This window comes from Raphanus sativus, chromosome 2 (genome assembly GCF_000801105.2).
Source record: "Raphanus sativus cultivar WK10039 chromosome 2, ASM80110v3, whole genome shotgun sequence".
NCBI classification, from domain to species: domain Eukaryota; kingdom Viridiplantae; phylum Streptophyta; class Magnoliopsida; order Brassicales; family Brassicaceae; genus Raphanus; species Raphanus sativus.
Window position 1 is genome coordinate 16140268 of NC_079512.1, and position 13929 is coordinate 16154196.

General features: G+C 29.7%; 1 protein-coding gene and 1 pseudogene across 1 annotated transcript; both read left to right on the forward strand.

The window, feature by feature from the left end:
- The first annotated feature begins 6441 nt into the window (after positions 1 to 6441).
- LOC108833287 (putative F-box/FBD/LRR-repeat protein At5g56810) lies at positions 6442 to 8576 on the forward strand. The gene is made up of 3 exons (XM_056994330.1): positions 6442 to 7347; positions 7501 to 7964; positions 8312 to 8576. Exons 1-3 carry the CDS (start codon positions 6520 to 6522, stop codon positions 8316 to 8318), a joined length of 1299 nt encoding a protein of 432 aa, XP_056850310.1. The 5' UTR covers positions 6442 to 6519; the 3' UTR covers positions 8319 to 8576.
- A 1224-nt stretch (positions 8577 to 9800) lies between these two features.
- LOC130505228 (putative F-box/FBD/LRR-repeat protein At5g56810) lies at positions 9801 to 10390 on the forward strand (annotated as a pseudogene).
- The last annotated feature ends 3539 nt before the right edge of the window (positions 10391 to 13929 follow it).

The window sequence follows — 13929 nt, forward strand, 5'->3', positions numbered from 1 at the left end:
TAACAAATGCAACAGATATATATTATTCAATACTTTAGAGATAAACTCTACAAAAGTTTATAATTATCTTTACCTTTGAATTCTGTTATAATCTATAAAATTCTTCGACAAGATTTTTAAGAATCTAGAAATTCTTTTTAATTCTATTAAACTCATTATTTTCTAAAATAATCAAAACTATTTTAAAATCTTAAACCAATAACACCCCCTAAGGCTTTTGAGCCAAAAAAAATTGTGTGTGTTAAAGAAAAAAAAGTTGTGTGTTTTTTCACATAGTTAGTGCTTTGAGCTGTTAAAAAAAAAGTTACGGCTGTAACTTCCGCCACCTGGATTCAACTCACATTGGGAAAGACTATTTACAATGTTTGGGTTCCAGACAAAGAGGTGAAATAACATTTTTTCCTTATCAAAAAAAAATGAAGGCAGCTGAAATGTGCAAATATGCAGTATTGCCAAACGTGTAAAATTGGGAGTAAACAGAATGCTAAGAGAGTTCAGACAGCAGATTCAGACAAAAGAACATCTATAAAATTTATACATCTCGCTATATAAAGACTTACCATAGCCTAAAATTTATAGAAGAAGATAAGATACGAAAAAGAAAAGAAGATAAGATACTTAAAACAGGTCCTAAAATAAGGTCAAATATGCCATAATTAAGAGCATGAAGCTTAGAATACTTTGAATACTCGAATAAGAAGGAAGGCCAGGAACCCAGCCAATCCCATAAGGATCATAAGTAAATGTTATAGGAAGTGGAAAATTGAAGTCTTGGGAGATAGAACCCACTGCGAAATGAAATCCAAAAAGGAAAAGATGTGACTATAATCACTAAAATATGTGAAATGAAACTCTCTTGGGGCCTATGGTTTCGTTTCATATGAAAAACATTGGATTCAAAACTCAAATTCTAGTTCCATGATACAAAATCCATGGGAAATAAAAAATAAACAAACTATATAAAAGTAAAGTAGCCTGTGAAATCAATGACACAAGAAGAGGGTATAATGTAGCCTAGAGTTTTGACCTGCATGTCCATGCAGGTATATTTTTCATTTTATAAAATATATAACTAAATATTTAAATATATAATTTACATTTTAATGTTATTATATATTGTATAGTTATATAGCTTTATTGTTTTAAGTTTCTTATTTGAAATAATTAATATATAATGATTTGTTGTACGTATTAAAATTGGTTTTTTTATTATTACACCTAATATATTTTAAAGTTCGGTATAATAAATTCATAATTTGAAATTATTAAATAGAAAATCACGTACAAGATATATTTTAATACAATTCTACATTTTGCATACAATATATTTTTAAAATTTATTTAATTATACTATAGAAATGATATTTTTTGAATAATTTATGTTTTCATATTTTATTTTAAAATATACTTTAGCATTTATAATGTTATTATAGTGCCTAATTTTATATGTAAACACATTATTCTGTTTAATTAGTTCAGTCCTAATATTTTTAAAAAATTATGCATTCCAATATCTATTATATTATTTTAGTAACTTTATTGATATATGATATTTTTTTATGTTATAGTATTAAGTTAGTATTATTTTTTTTATTTTTTATTAAATTAAGATTTTAAATATTATATTATTTTAATTTTTACAAAATTGCTCGTTTTCCGTGTTTCATTTAAAAAATATACTTTAGGACCTATTATTTTATATTTTGTAAAAAATTTGAATTTATCATAATGATTTAGAAGATATATTTGTAATATTTATATTTAGTCAATATAAATTTGAAAAATTACGTAACTATTTTGAGTTTGGAAGAATATATGACTTTTAATTCTTCTTGTTATTAAATTAATGTATTATTTTGTTTAATCCCTTATACTATATTTGAGAAGTAATTTTGCCACATGTCTTCTCTACAATCATTCTCACAAAAATAATATGACATGTCTATTAAAATTGATGACGTGTCTTATAGATTAATATGACATGGACAATTTTTGCCATATGTCTTCTCTACAATCATTCTCACAAAAATAATATGATATTGCTAAAAAAATTAATGACATGTCTTATAGATTAATATGACATGGACAATTATACTTAATGTTAATTTATATTTTGGTAAACTTTTTAAAATATGGTAATAACTCATATATTACATTTATTTTCGATTTATATTTTTGGACTTTTTAAAAATATGGTAATAACTCATAAATCATCATTAAAATAAATATATTCAATTATGACATTTCAAATTTCGAAATATCATTTAAACTAAAATATTTCAAAAATATATACATATTTTTAGAAAATTACAAAAATTAAATCATGAAATCAAATTAAATCGTAAAATCATTAGTTTCTTATATATATCTACAGATTTTATAAATATTTTTTAATTTTAATTTTTGACAATTATGAAATTTTCATCCCCTAGACTATATTTGAGAAGTGATTTTGCCACATGTCTTCTACAATCATTTTCACAAAAATAATATGACATGGCTACTAAAATTGATGACATGTTTTATAGATTAATATGACATGGACAATTATATTTAATGTTAATTTATATTTTTGGTAAACTTTTTAAATATGGTAATAACTCATGTATTACATTTATTGTAGATTTATATTTTTGGACTTTTTAAAAATATGGTAATAACTCATAAATCATCATTAAAATAAATATATTCAATTATGGCATTTCAAATTTTGAAATATTTTAAATTAAAAATATTTCAAAAATATACATATATTTTTAGAAAAAATATAAAAATAAAACATAAAATCAAATAAAATCGTAAATCATTAGTTTCTTATATATATATCTACAGATTTTATAAATATTGTTTATTTAATATATTTAATTAAAATAAATAGATAGAAAAATCTACCTAAGATTATAATTTTAAATATATAACATGCACATTCTTAAATATATTTCAAAATAAACAAAATTGTTTTTATCTTAATTTTAATGTTCAGTTAAATCAAATTTATATTAAAATATTAATAAGAAAAAGAAAATTTATAATATTAATAAAAAATAAATATAATTTATATTTATCTGTTAGAAAATATTTTAAATTTTTTTTACTGCACATGGTGCAGGAAAACACCTAGTAAATATTAAAATTTTCAGCAACTTTTCATATTTTTCAACAAATTTTGTTATAATTGTAAATAAAAATAAATTTATTTTTAAAATTATTTTCTATTGAAAAATATTTAATTTTCAATTTTTTTAGTAGCATAGTTTCTAAATAACACATGAATTACAGGTTAGTTGTATAATTAATATTTTGTTGATAATATTTTTAGATGATATATTGTTGGGAGTTTCAAAATAAGTAAAATAAAAATGTATTATTATTTTTAGATAATATGTTGTTGTGAGATAGAGAATATACGTTAGCAACTCGTTTTTTAGGTGTAAAAATATTACATGATAGAATTTCTAATTTAATACAATATATTTTAAAATTATAAAATTTATAAAGTATAGCATATCTTAATATTTAATTAACATTAATTTATAATAATTTATAATCACGAAATTAGGTATTATTTATTTCATAAAAGATATTTAAAAATGTTTGGTAAGATTTTATTAGATTTTTTTCAACAGGTTTTTTTTATATTGAAATTGATTTATTTTTTGATATCCTTATTAAGTATTAAGATATTTTGAAAATAATATATATTTAATTGATTAATGTAAATAATCAAATCATATTAACTAATTAACTAGATTTTGACCCGTACAACCGTGCAGATATTTATTTTCATTTATATATATATATATTATATATATATATATATTTATTTTATTTAATTAGTATATATTTTTAAAATTATTCATATATTTAAATGTTTAAATCACTATTTCAACTACATTAATTTTATAGTTTTCATGCTCTTAATTAACTATATATATATAGGTGTATGTGTTGCTTCTTATTATGTATTTAATGTTTCCAATTGAATTTAGTTTTGATGATTAAAAATGACATACTTGAAAAAATTGCTTTGTTTATTCAGTTTATATAATAAATTATTGTATATATAAAGTTTAAGAAAATTTAATTTTCATACATGTATTATATAGTTTATTAATGTTAAACCATTCTACCAACATAATATATATTTAGAATAATTTTTTTATATTTATGAAAATAAAAATATACTAACTTATCAATTTAAAATAATTTTATCATATTTAGTTCAATATAATAGTTTTAGTTTAAATGATAGATTTTTTAGAAATGGCATCCTTCAGAATTATTTTATATTTAATTTACTATGATCCCGATCGTAATTCAAAGTGATATATTTCTTTTAGTAATTTGGTTTGTTTTATTCAGTTTTTATAATAGATCATTGTATATATAAAATTTTAAGATAAGTTCATTTTTACATGTTATATAATTAAACAGAAATGAATATTGCTTTCCAACAAAATCTTTTTAAAATCTTTGTAAAATCTATCTTATTAAAAACAGAAACATTCTGTTGGACTTAACATTTATTTGTAAGTTTTTAAATTAAATACACCTTTATACTTTATAGTTAAACCTATATTAAATCATTAATGTTCTTCTTTATACTACTATTCATGTTTCCAAACAATATACTTATTTCTTTATACTATTATCAATGTTTCCAAACAATATATTTTTACTACTATCATCAATGTTTCCAAACAATACAATAATTAATCTTAATATTTTATATCTATCATTTTCTCTTTAAAATTTTGTAGAAACATCATAATTTCATAAATTGCAAAATAATGAACTTTAAAATTGGATTATAAGATTACAAATTATGAAACTATTACAATTTAAATCAAATTAGATTACATATTGGTCATCCATCAGTTCAATCGGTTAGTCTCGGATTTTAGTGATTTTTGTTAATATGAATATTTTAAAACCTAAATTGAATTGTCAGATCTCCGGATTAACCGGTATAATCACAATCGGGTTGAATTTAGAAACACTGATTTAAATGCAAAAATATTTTAAATACACTCTTTAAAGTTACCAAAATATTTATTAAGTTATTAGTGAAAATTTTCATCGTAAAATATTCCGCGCTTCCAAAGCGCGGGTCATAATCTAGTGTATTTTTAAAAAGTAATCATTTTAAGTGGCTATTATCATTACAATATTTTATATAATTTTTATTTTTTTGTTTATAAGTCAAAACTAAATTAAATTTAAATATCTGATTATATTTTATGACAACTAAAATTTAAATTAATCAATTTTCGAAAATAAAATTTGAAAAGATTCTGAAAAGATTCTTCAAATATTTTTGTTAGAATTTTTTTTAAAATTAATATTTATTTTTATTTTTAAACAATAACGAAGATATCAAATGATATTATAGTTAAGTTATGTGTATTTTGTAAATTTTATTTAGTCTAACTTAAAATATCACACATAAAATGAAATTGTGACTTCTATTTTAATATAATAGATGAAATGGTCCAAAATGACTTTTGTACGTTAAATTTTTTGTACTTCTCTTTTAATAGAGAAAGATGAGTAAGGGGCTGACTGGTTTTCTCGCTACCACCCGCAAACGCAGCTTTTGCGGTTCATAGCGGTTGTTGGCGTTTCGAAACAATCACAGAAAACGCTACAAATCGCTTCAAACCGCTCCGAACCTCTTAAAATCAAAAGCTGGTTCCAACTAGCGTTTGCGGTTGCGGGCGGTTGCGGGAGGGTAAATTTTTTTTCTTTAAAAACAGAATAAATAAAAAATAATACTAAAAATATTCAATAACAATTTTAAATTGAAATAATAGAAATTGTAAAATGTATTCATATTATATTTCAATTTATATTATAAAATTTTAAAACTAAAATATTTTCTATAAATTTTTAAAATTTAATAATATGATTTTAAAATATAAATTTTATATTTATCATATTATTATGATTTTTAATATTTTTATAATTACATAAAATGTAAATATTGTTAAATTATAATTTAGCAAATGTTGCGTTTAGTAGTTTACCAGTCATAAGAGTCCCGCAAACGCAACAATTTCTAACAGCTGTACGAGTCGTACAAATTTCTAGAAAATGCTTAAAACCGCAACCATCCGCATCCGCAAACTCCCGCAACCGCAACCGCTGCGGTTACACCAGTCAGACCCTATGTAGAGATAGGTTATACAAGCGTCTCGGAATCAATACAATTGTTCGATAGTCACAGACTCACGATACAGCACGCAACCAGATGCAGAGATTCCATGGAAACGAAATGTGAAAAATAATGAAAACAATTTCAAAAACGTTGGTATATTTTTAAGTTCTCCATAAGAACAGTAAACGGAAAATTAACAAACATTGTTTTTTTCATTATTTATGCTGTAAAAAAGTAAGAACTTTTGCGTTCAGGCTTTCCAGCCCACTTTTTAAAAATAAATAATAAACAGAGTGTAATTAGGGTTTTATCTCTCCTTCATATTCCAATCTCTACTCTAGTTTCATGCTTTTTTGTGAACCATGGAAGCTGCAAAACTACGAACGGAAGATGTTACATTCTCAGACAGGATCAGCCATTTACCTGACGATTTGCTCTTCAGAATGCTCTCATTAGTCCCAATAAGCGATGCCATGCATACAAACTTACTCTCTAAACGGTGGAAATCTGTATGGAAGATGATGCCAACGCTTGAGTACGATCAAAGTTGTTGTGCCAACATTGGTTCCCTTGGATTTGAAGAATTTTGTAAGAGGTCGGTGCAACTACATGAAGCTCCGGTTCTCAGAACCCTAACCCTCAAATTAAACCAACAGAGATCTCTGAAACTCCCAGGTAGTTTCCCAGACACAGTCTTCCAAAAACTAGTCGTCCTGAAACTCCACACAATTATTCCTCACTTTCCTGATTCACCACCATCGACGGTTTGTTTCCAGTCCTTGAAAAGTTTGCACCTCACACATGTGAGTTTCCTTGGCGAAAAAGGTTTCTGCAGGCTAATATCCGCTTGTCCTGTTCTTGATGATCTTTTCTTGGATAGTGTTACCAGTAGAATCCAAGTTTGGTTGCGTTCCTCTTTCACCATCTCGGTCCCTTCTCTACAGAGACTCGAGATCAAACAAAATACTTCGCATGATCCCATCTACCCTAGCTATCACTCTGAATTCAAGATAGACACTCCTTCCTTGAAGTACATAAGGATCATCCATTCCATTGGCAGTTTCATCTTCTATGAAGATATGCCTAACTTAGTGGAGGCTCGTCTCGGTGTTGCTCCTTATCAAACTGACAAGTTTCTCAGATTTCTTACCTCAGTCCAGTTTCTTTCGATATGTATATATGCTAAAGAGGTAACTCTGGCTGGAACCATTTTTACAAATCTAATGAGCTGGGTAAAATATTGGTTTTTGTTTAGTGATTTTCAATAAAGATTTTCGCAGTAATGTTGTAACGTTGTATTTGGAACAATGTTTTGGTAACCCTTGTAATGTTGTAACGTGCAGGTTCTGCTTCTAGCTAAGAAAATTTCTCAGCGGCTTCTTCATTTGGAACTACATATTTACGGAAAAAGTTCGCTCAATCTGCTTCTGTATTTGCTCAAACAATCTCCTAAACTACAATTTCTCAAGCTTCACGAGACACATAAAATTTTTACCATGCCTACTTATCCCAGTAGGTTGATTCGTTCCGAAGAGTACAATGATCCATCACCTTCAGTCTGTAACCCCAGCTCGATTCCTGAATTTGTGTCCTTCCATCTTAAAGCTTTTCAATGGCTTCTCTACAGAGGAAGAGAGGAAGAGAAACAGATTGTTCTCTACATCCTGCAGAACGCTCTTTGTTTAAAAACCGCTGCCATCTCTTTATCTTCAGTTGGTCTGCAACGCGGGGAAGAGCTACTGATGATCAAAGAGTTGGAATATATGCCTAAGGTTTCAACTTCTTGCAAGCTTGTAGTTCAACATAGGTAATTTTGTTAACGTTTCCTAGAAAATTTGTTTCAGTCTAACTCAAGAATACAATTTGATGTGAATCTAAGGATGCAATTATTGTTCTTATTATCTGAAGCTGTATTTTTACTTAATTCTTTTGTTGGAGTTTCTTTTCTTCGTTGACAGAAATAAAATAGAGGAGTTTCTTTGGTTCTAAGATAATCTTGTGTTTTGTCTTGTTCATGGTTCAAACCTTTAAAATAGAGACTTATGATTTTTTTCAGAACAACAAACAAAAGGGACGAACAGTTAAAGTAGTTCATTGTGTAAATTGTCAGAACTTGATCTTTGTGGACTAATCATATCAGTCCCTTATTTACAGAGAGTAATCTTCATTAATCAAAAAGGAAACAAGCTCTGCTCCTGAGTGCTTGAGCTTCCATCTCGACACTCTTCTACGGATACGCGATGTCGGATATGAAAACAGGAGAAGAGAAGAAGCTTCCATTTACATTTTGAAAAAAACCCTAGTCGTTTAAAGAGTGTTTTTATCTCTTTGGCTTTTACGTGCATGAAGGAGTTGGAATGTATGTTTAGGCATAATCTTTTACTGATTCTGACAATTCTATATGTTTGAGCTGTGAAGAAGGAGCAGTTCAAAATCTCGTTTCTTGTGGGGATAATTTAATAATACGTTTATATATGCAATATGCATACAATATTGTATATGTTCATGGATATCCACTAGCGTGCCTTGAAATTCAAGTTTCAAAAGAAAATAGAGAACTTTCTCTGGTTTGAAACCAGAGAAGTAATGTGTGTTTAAAGAAGATATATGATTTAAAATCTAACATGTTTTAGGGTTTGTGTTTGTTTCTTATTGCCTGATTTGGAAGTTATTACTGATTTGGAACCTCTAGAAGAAATTTCATTGGCATCTTATGAATGTGCTAGTACTTCCTTCCATACACCAAAATTGTGCAAACTTCTCAATCATGTTTTGTTTCTGGTTCCAAAGTGAAATATATTGATCGCAGAACCATTGGTTGGCTTTGGATTGTGAGGATCGTTGGATACATCTGAGGCGTGTTCCTGAATGTTTGTTGTCACAACTTTTGACTGGAGAGACTATATAGAAACAAAAGTTGAGAAAGATCGTAGCTATTTATATTCTGAGGAACGAGAGGCGGTTAGTGACTGCAACTATCTATCCTGGCTCAGTCAAGTTAGTGAGCGAACATCAGATGTTTGAAGAATTGGAGATTCCAACCAGGATTTCAAGAGCATGTGAGCTTACAATCTTACTGAAGTGTCCAAAACTGTGCTATTAACTAAGTTTGAATGTGGATCTCAGGATTTGTATAAGAAGTTGTGATAGCTTGTGGTAGTGTTATCATTGTTCTGTATCTTGTGACTGAAGTAGGAAGACAACAACTTTCTAATAGTAGATAATTAGATTTTGCGGTTTCTGAGTTTTGTCTGGATCATGTTGCAAAAGCCTAGAGCTTTGTTATGTAATAACATATCTGTCATTAGAAGGAGTTGGCTTTTCTATTTTTTTTCATGGCTCACAAGCTGCTGGGTTTGATCTAGTGATCCACTTTGGTGTTTAAAAATTCAAGAATTAAGGTTAATCTCATTTAGGACAGGTTTCTAATACTATAAATGTGGATTTTATGAAAATTATTTCTAGAACTATTGTAAATTTTAAATTCTAAATAAGTAGAGTAAATGGAAAATTGAATATATTTTTTTCATTATTCAAAGCTGTAAAAATTGGAATTCTTACATTCCAGGCTTTCCATCCCACTTTTTAAATAAACAGAGTTTAATTAGGGTTTGATGTCTACTTCATAACAAACGATCATGCCATGAATACAAGCTTACCTTCTAAAGGTGGAAATCTCTTTGGAAGATGATGGAAACGCTTGATTACGATAAAAGTTGTTGTACCAACATCGGTTCCCTTGGATTTAACAAATTTTGCGAGAGATGTTACAATTACATATTTACATGAAGCTCTGTTTCTAAAAACCCTAACTATCAAACTGGGACAAGACTCGCAAGATCTGAAAGTCCCAACAGTCTTCCAGAAACTAGTCATCCTGAAACTTCACATGGTTTTGCCTTGCTTTGCTGATTCACCACCATAAAATTTTTGTTTCCAGTCCTTGAAAAGTTTGCACCTCACACATGTGGAGTTCCGTGGGGAAGAAGCTTTCTGTAGGCTAACATCGGATTGTCCTGTTCTTGAAGATCTTTTCTTTGATGGTGTTACCAGTAGCCTCCGCTTCGACTTGCCTTCTCTTTTCACCATATCAGTCCCTTCTCTACAGAGATTGGAGATAAAAGATAATACTACTAGGGCTAGCTAGCTATCATTCTCGATTCAAGATAAACACTACTTCTTTGAAGTATTATAACTTATCGATCGAAGATTTCATTGGCCGTTTCAAGCTTTATAAAGGTATGCCTAATTTGGTGGAGGCTCGTTTCGGTGTTGATCATTCATACTAAAAAGTTTCTCAGATTTCTTACCTCAGTCGAATATCTTTCGATACATGTATGCGCTACGAAGGAAACTTCGGTTGGAACCACATACATTTTGCAAGCGAATTGGCTGGGTAAATTGTGTAGTGATTTTTTAAATAAGGATTTTCGCAGTACTACAACTCAGCCATCTCGGTCCTGTTTTATTTGGAAAGCTGTTTTGGTAACCCTTGTAAATGTTGTAACCTGCAGGTTCTGCGTCTTGCGCGTATAATTTCTCGGCGGCTTCTTCATCTGGAACTACATATTTACGAAAAAATTTCGCTCAATCTGCTTCTGCATTTGCTCAAACATTCCCCTAAACTACAATTTCTCAAGCTTCACGTGACACATGCGACTATGATCCACCACCTTATGTCTGTAACCCGAGCTCGGTTCCGGAATGTGTCTCCTTCCATCTCGAAACTTTTCAATGGAGTCTCTACAAAGGAAGAGAGGAAGAGAAAGAAATCGTTCTTTACATCCTGCAGAACGCTCCTTGTTTAAAAACCGCTGCGGTCTCTGTATCTTCACCTGATGGCTTGAAATCTATGCCTAAGGGGTCAACTTCTTGTCAGCTTGTAACTCGGCATAGGTAATTTAATCTTGTTAACGTTTCGTAGAATATTTGTTTTAACTCAAAACTACATTTTGATGCAATGTTCATATTATTCGAAACTGAACTTTTACTTAATTATTGTTGTATTTATTTCCTTCGTTGACAAAAATAAAACAGTGGAACCAAGAGAATATTGAGTTTTGTCTTTTTCTTGTTCCAAACCTTTAAAAACAGAGTAATTAAGACAAACTTTTTCTAGATGATTCTGTCTGAACAGCACCTAATATTATCAATTTTCTTAAATACCCAATTATATTCATTACGCTCCTCTGACATTAATGTCTTTAAAACACTAAGGTCGTAATAAAAATCCAAAGACAAGATTCTTGTGGATGTTTTTGCTGATTCGCCGTTTTCTGTGTTATCAATCTCTCTGCAGATTTGTCTGCCTTGCAACTCAAGTTTCTTATACAGAACATAGAACTTGCTCTGGTTTAAAATCAATTGACTAATGTGTGTTCAAAGATATAAAATTAAATGTCTCTTATGTTTAAGGGTCTGTGTTTATTTCTTCTTGCCTGATTTGGGGTAATGGGTCTTCGGACTAATAACATTTACTCTTTGTCTCTGATTTGTCGATGTATTTGATCACTACATAGTTTAATTGGTCAAAACATTTAGTATACTTTTAATTTTAGAACTGATTAATAATCAACTGAAATTTTAACTTGAATACTTAATATTTTAACTCTGTCTTGGTATTGCAACTGTGAGAGATTCACATAGTTGTATAAATCTTTATGCTAACAGTGGTTAAATCTCTCCTATTGTATTTTGCAGTACCATAATAAACTGATGATGTAAGCTAAAGCAAGAGGAGAAGGATACAAAATCGACAAGCTAAGAAGAAATATTGAGATGGACGAGTATGATTCTTTACACTGGCGCAGGTCTTTAGAGGAAAGAGAAGCATTGCTCAGAGATATCAGCTCGTAAGTACAAAAAAATAGCATGACACTACAAGTTCAATCAATCAAAAGCTGATGAAGTGGGAGATTTATGTTGATGTTTGTTGAAAAGGGTGTTTGATAGTTTAAAGTCGTCAAGCGCTGGGTTTACCATTGGAGGAACCAGGGAGGCATAAGCCAGGAAACTTCTTTGGGAAAGACCAATACTGTAATACCTCGATTTTCAAATATAATAAATAAAAATCTCCAAAAGTCTTAATTTATTATTCATCATAAATCCAATAAATAACCATAAATCCAATAATAGCATAAATCTCGAAAAATATAGATAAAAGTTTAAAATCGAAAGTTTGAAAATAAGAAATGAACTCCCAAAAACACCAATCCAAATACAATCACTCATGCTGATCAGTTTCACCTGAGAAAAGGAAAGGAAAGAGGGATAAGCAACATGGGAATCACTCAGTGGAGTATGGGATGCTAACCCGCAAACCACAAACTCAGTACATAGCACTACGACCATGTAGGCCTAACTCTAGCATGAAACAAACACGGCGTCTAATACACCACACAAAACACCAAAAGCGCTGATAGTACACAAATATTCTTTGCACCCCGCATTTTCCTCATAAGGATATAATATATAACTCTATGCGCTGCTAGTACAAGAGTCCATCCTCGTACCCCACAATCATCTATGCGCCGCTAGTACAAACGTCTTTGTACCTCGCAATCCCATACACAATGCGCCGCTAGCATAGACGTCAATATGCCCCGCAATCTCCATACAATGCGCCGCTAACACAAACGCTTTGTGTCCCACAATCTCCAAACAATGCGCCGTTAGCACAAGATCCTTGTACCCCGCAATCTCACAACAGACTTACATATACATATCTATATATATAACAATTCTTAACTCATTCAATTCAATCAAACGTTGAATCCTCAATTATCCTATTTTCAATTTAACAAGCAAATAATAATAAACAAACAAGACTCCAATCATACTCAATTCAAAGAGACATAACATGTTTCGAAACTAAACTTTCCATAATAGTAGTACTGAACTAGCTCAGGATTTAACGGAATAGCCCTCACCTTAGCAACTGGCTGGAAGGAACAACGGAAGATGGTCAACTGAGATCAACTGCAACACGAAGGTTAACGACTTAGGTTCAGGATCTCAGGAAATAAAGTTTCCAGAAACGAAAACTTTCCTAAAATAGAAACTTTCCTAAAATAGCGGGTTTCCTAAAATAGAATTCTCTAAATAGATTCCTATAACTAGAAATATGGAGGCGACAAACTTACTAGAAAAACCGCTGAGAACTCGATCGGAAATCTTGCCGGAATCTCGCCCGAAAATCTCGCCGAAAGCTTGCCCGGAAATCCTACCGGAAAAATTCACTAGTTACTGATCGTTGAATAATTCAACAACTTGTCACGCGCAAAGAATACTTTGACTTGATGAGAAAAATGAGAAGGGATGGAGTTTCTTATATAGTGCAAATGAACAGAGGTAAGTTTCATAAACTTCCAATGTGGGACAAAAGTAAAAAAAAAAAGGGTTTTGGGTTTTTAATTGTAAAAAGAAAACAAAATGGCTTTGCCCTAAGATTAGGGTCGTTACAATTCTTCCCAACTAACAAGGAATTCATCCCCAAATTCAAATACTGTGCCGAGAAAGAGAAAAAATGTCTTCAATTTGACTTAACTCTTTTAAAATAGATTCCCTGCTTAGCTATACTCCGAACTATGCGGTCCTCCATATCAAATAAGGTGAAAGCTCTCACATTCAACTGTCACTGATCTTAAACACTTTTTTTTCTTCTAAAATCACATGATAAATACAAAAGACATCATGCAAAAGCATAAATTATCAAAGTGAAAAGATGCGTACCATGTCGGCTCAACTCTCTCGCTTCCTCCTACTGCAAATAC

Excerpts from the sequence above, each read along its gene's own strand:
- LOC108833287 (XM_056994330.1), top strand. The coding sequence starts at position 6,520 with ATGGAAGCTGCAAAACTACGAACGGAAGATGTTACATTCTCAGACAGG. Across the intron at positions 7,348-7,500 it reads TATGTATATATGCTAAAGAG|GTTCTGCTTCTAGCTAAGAA; the intron begins GTAACTCTGGCT and ends TGTAACGTGCAG.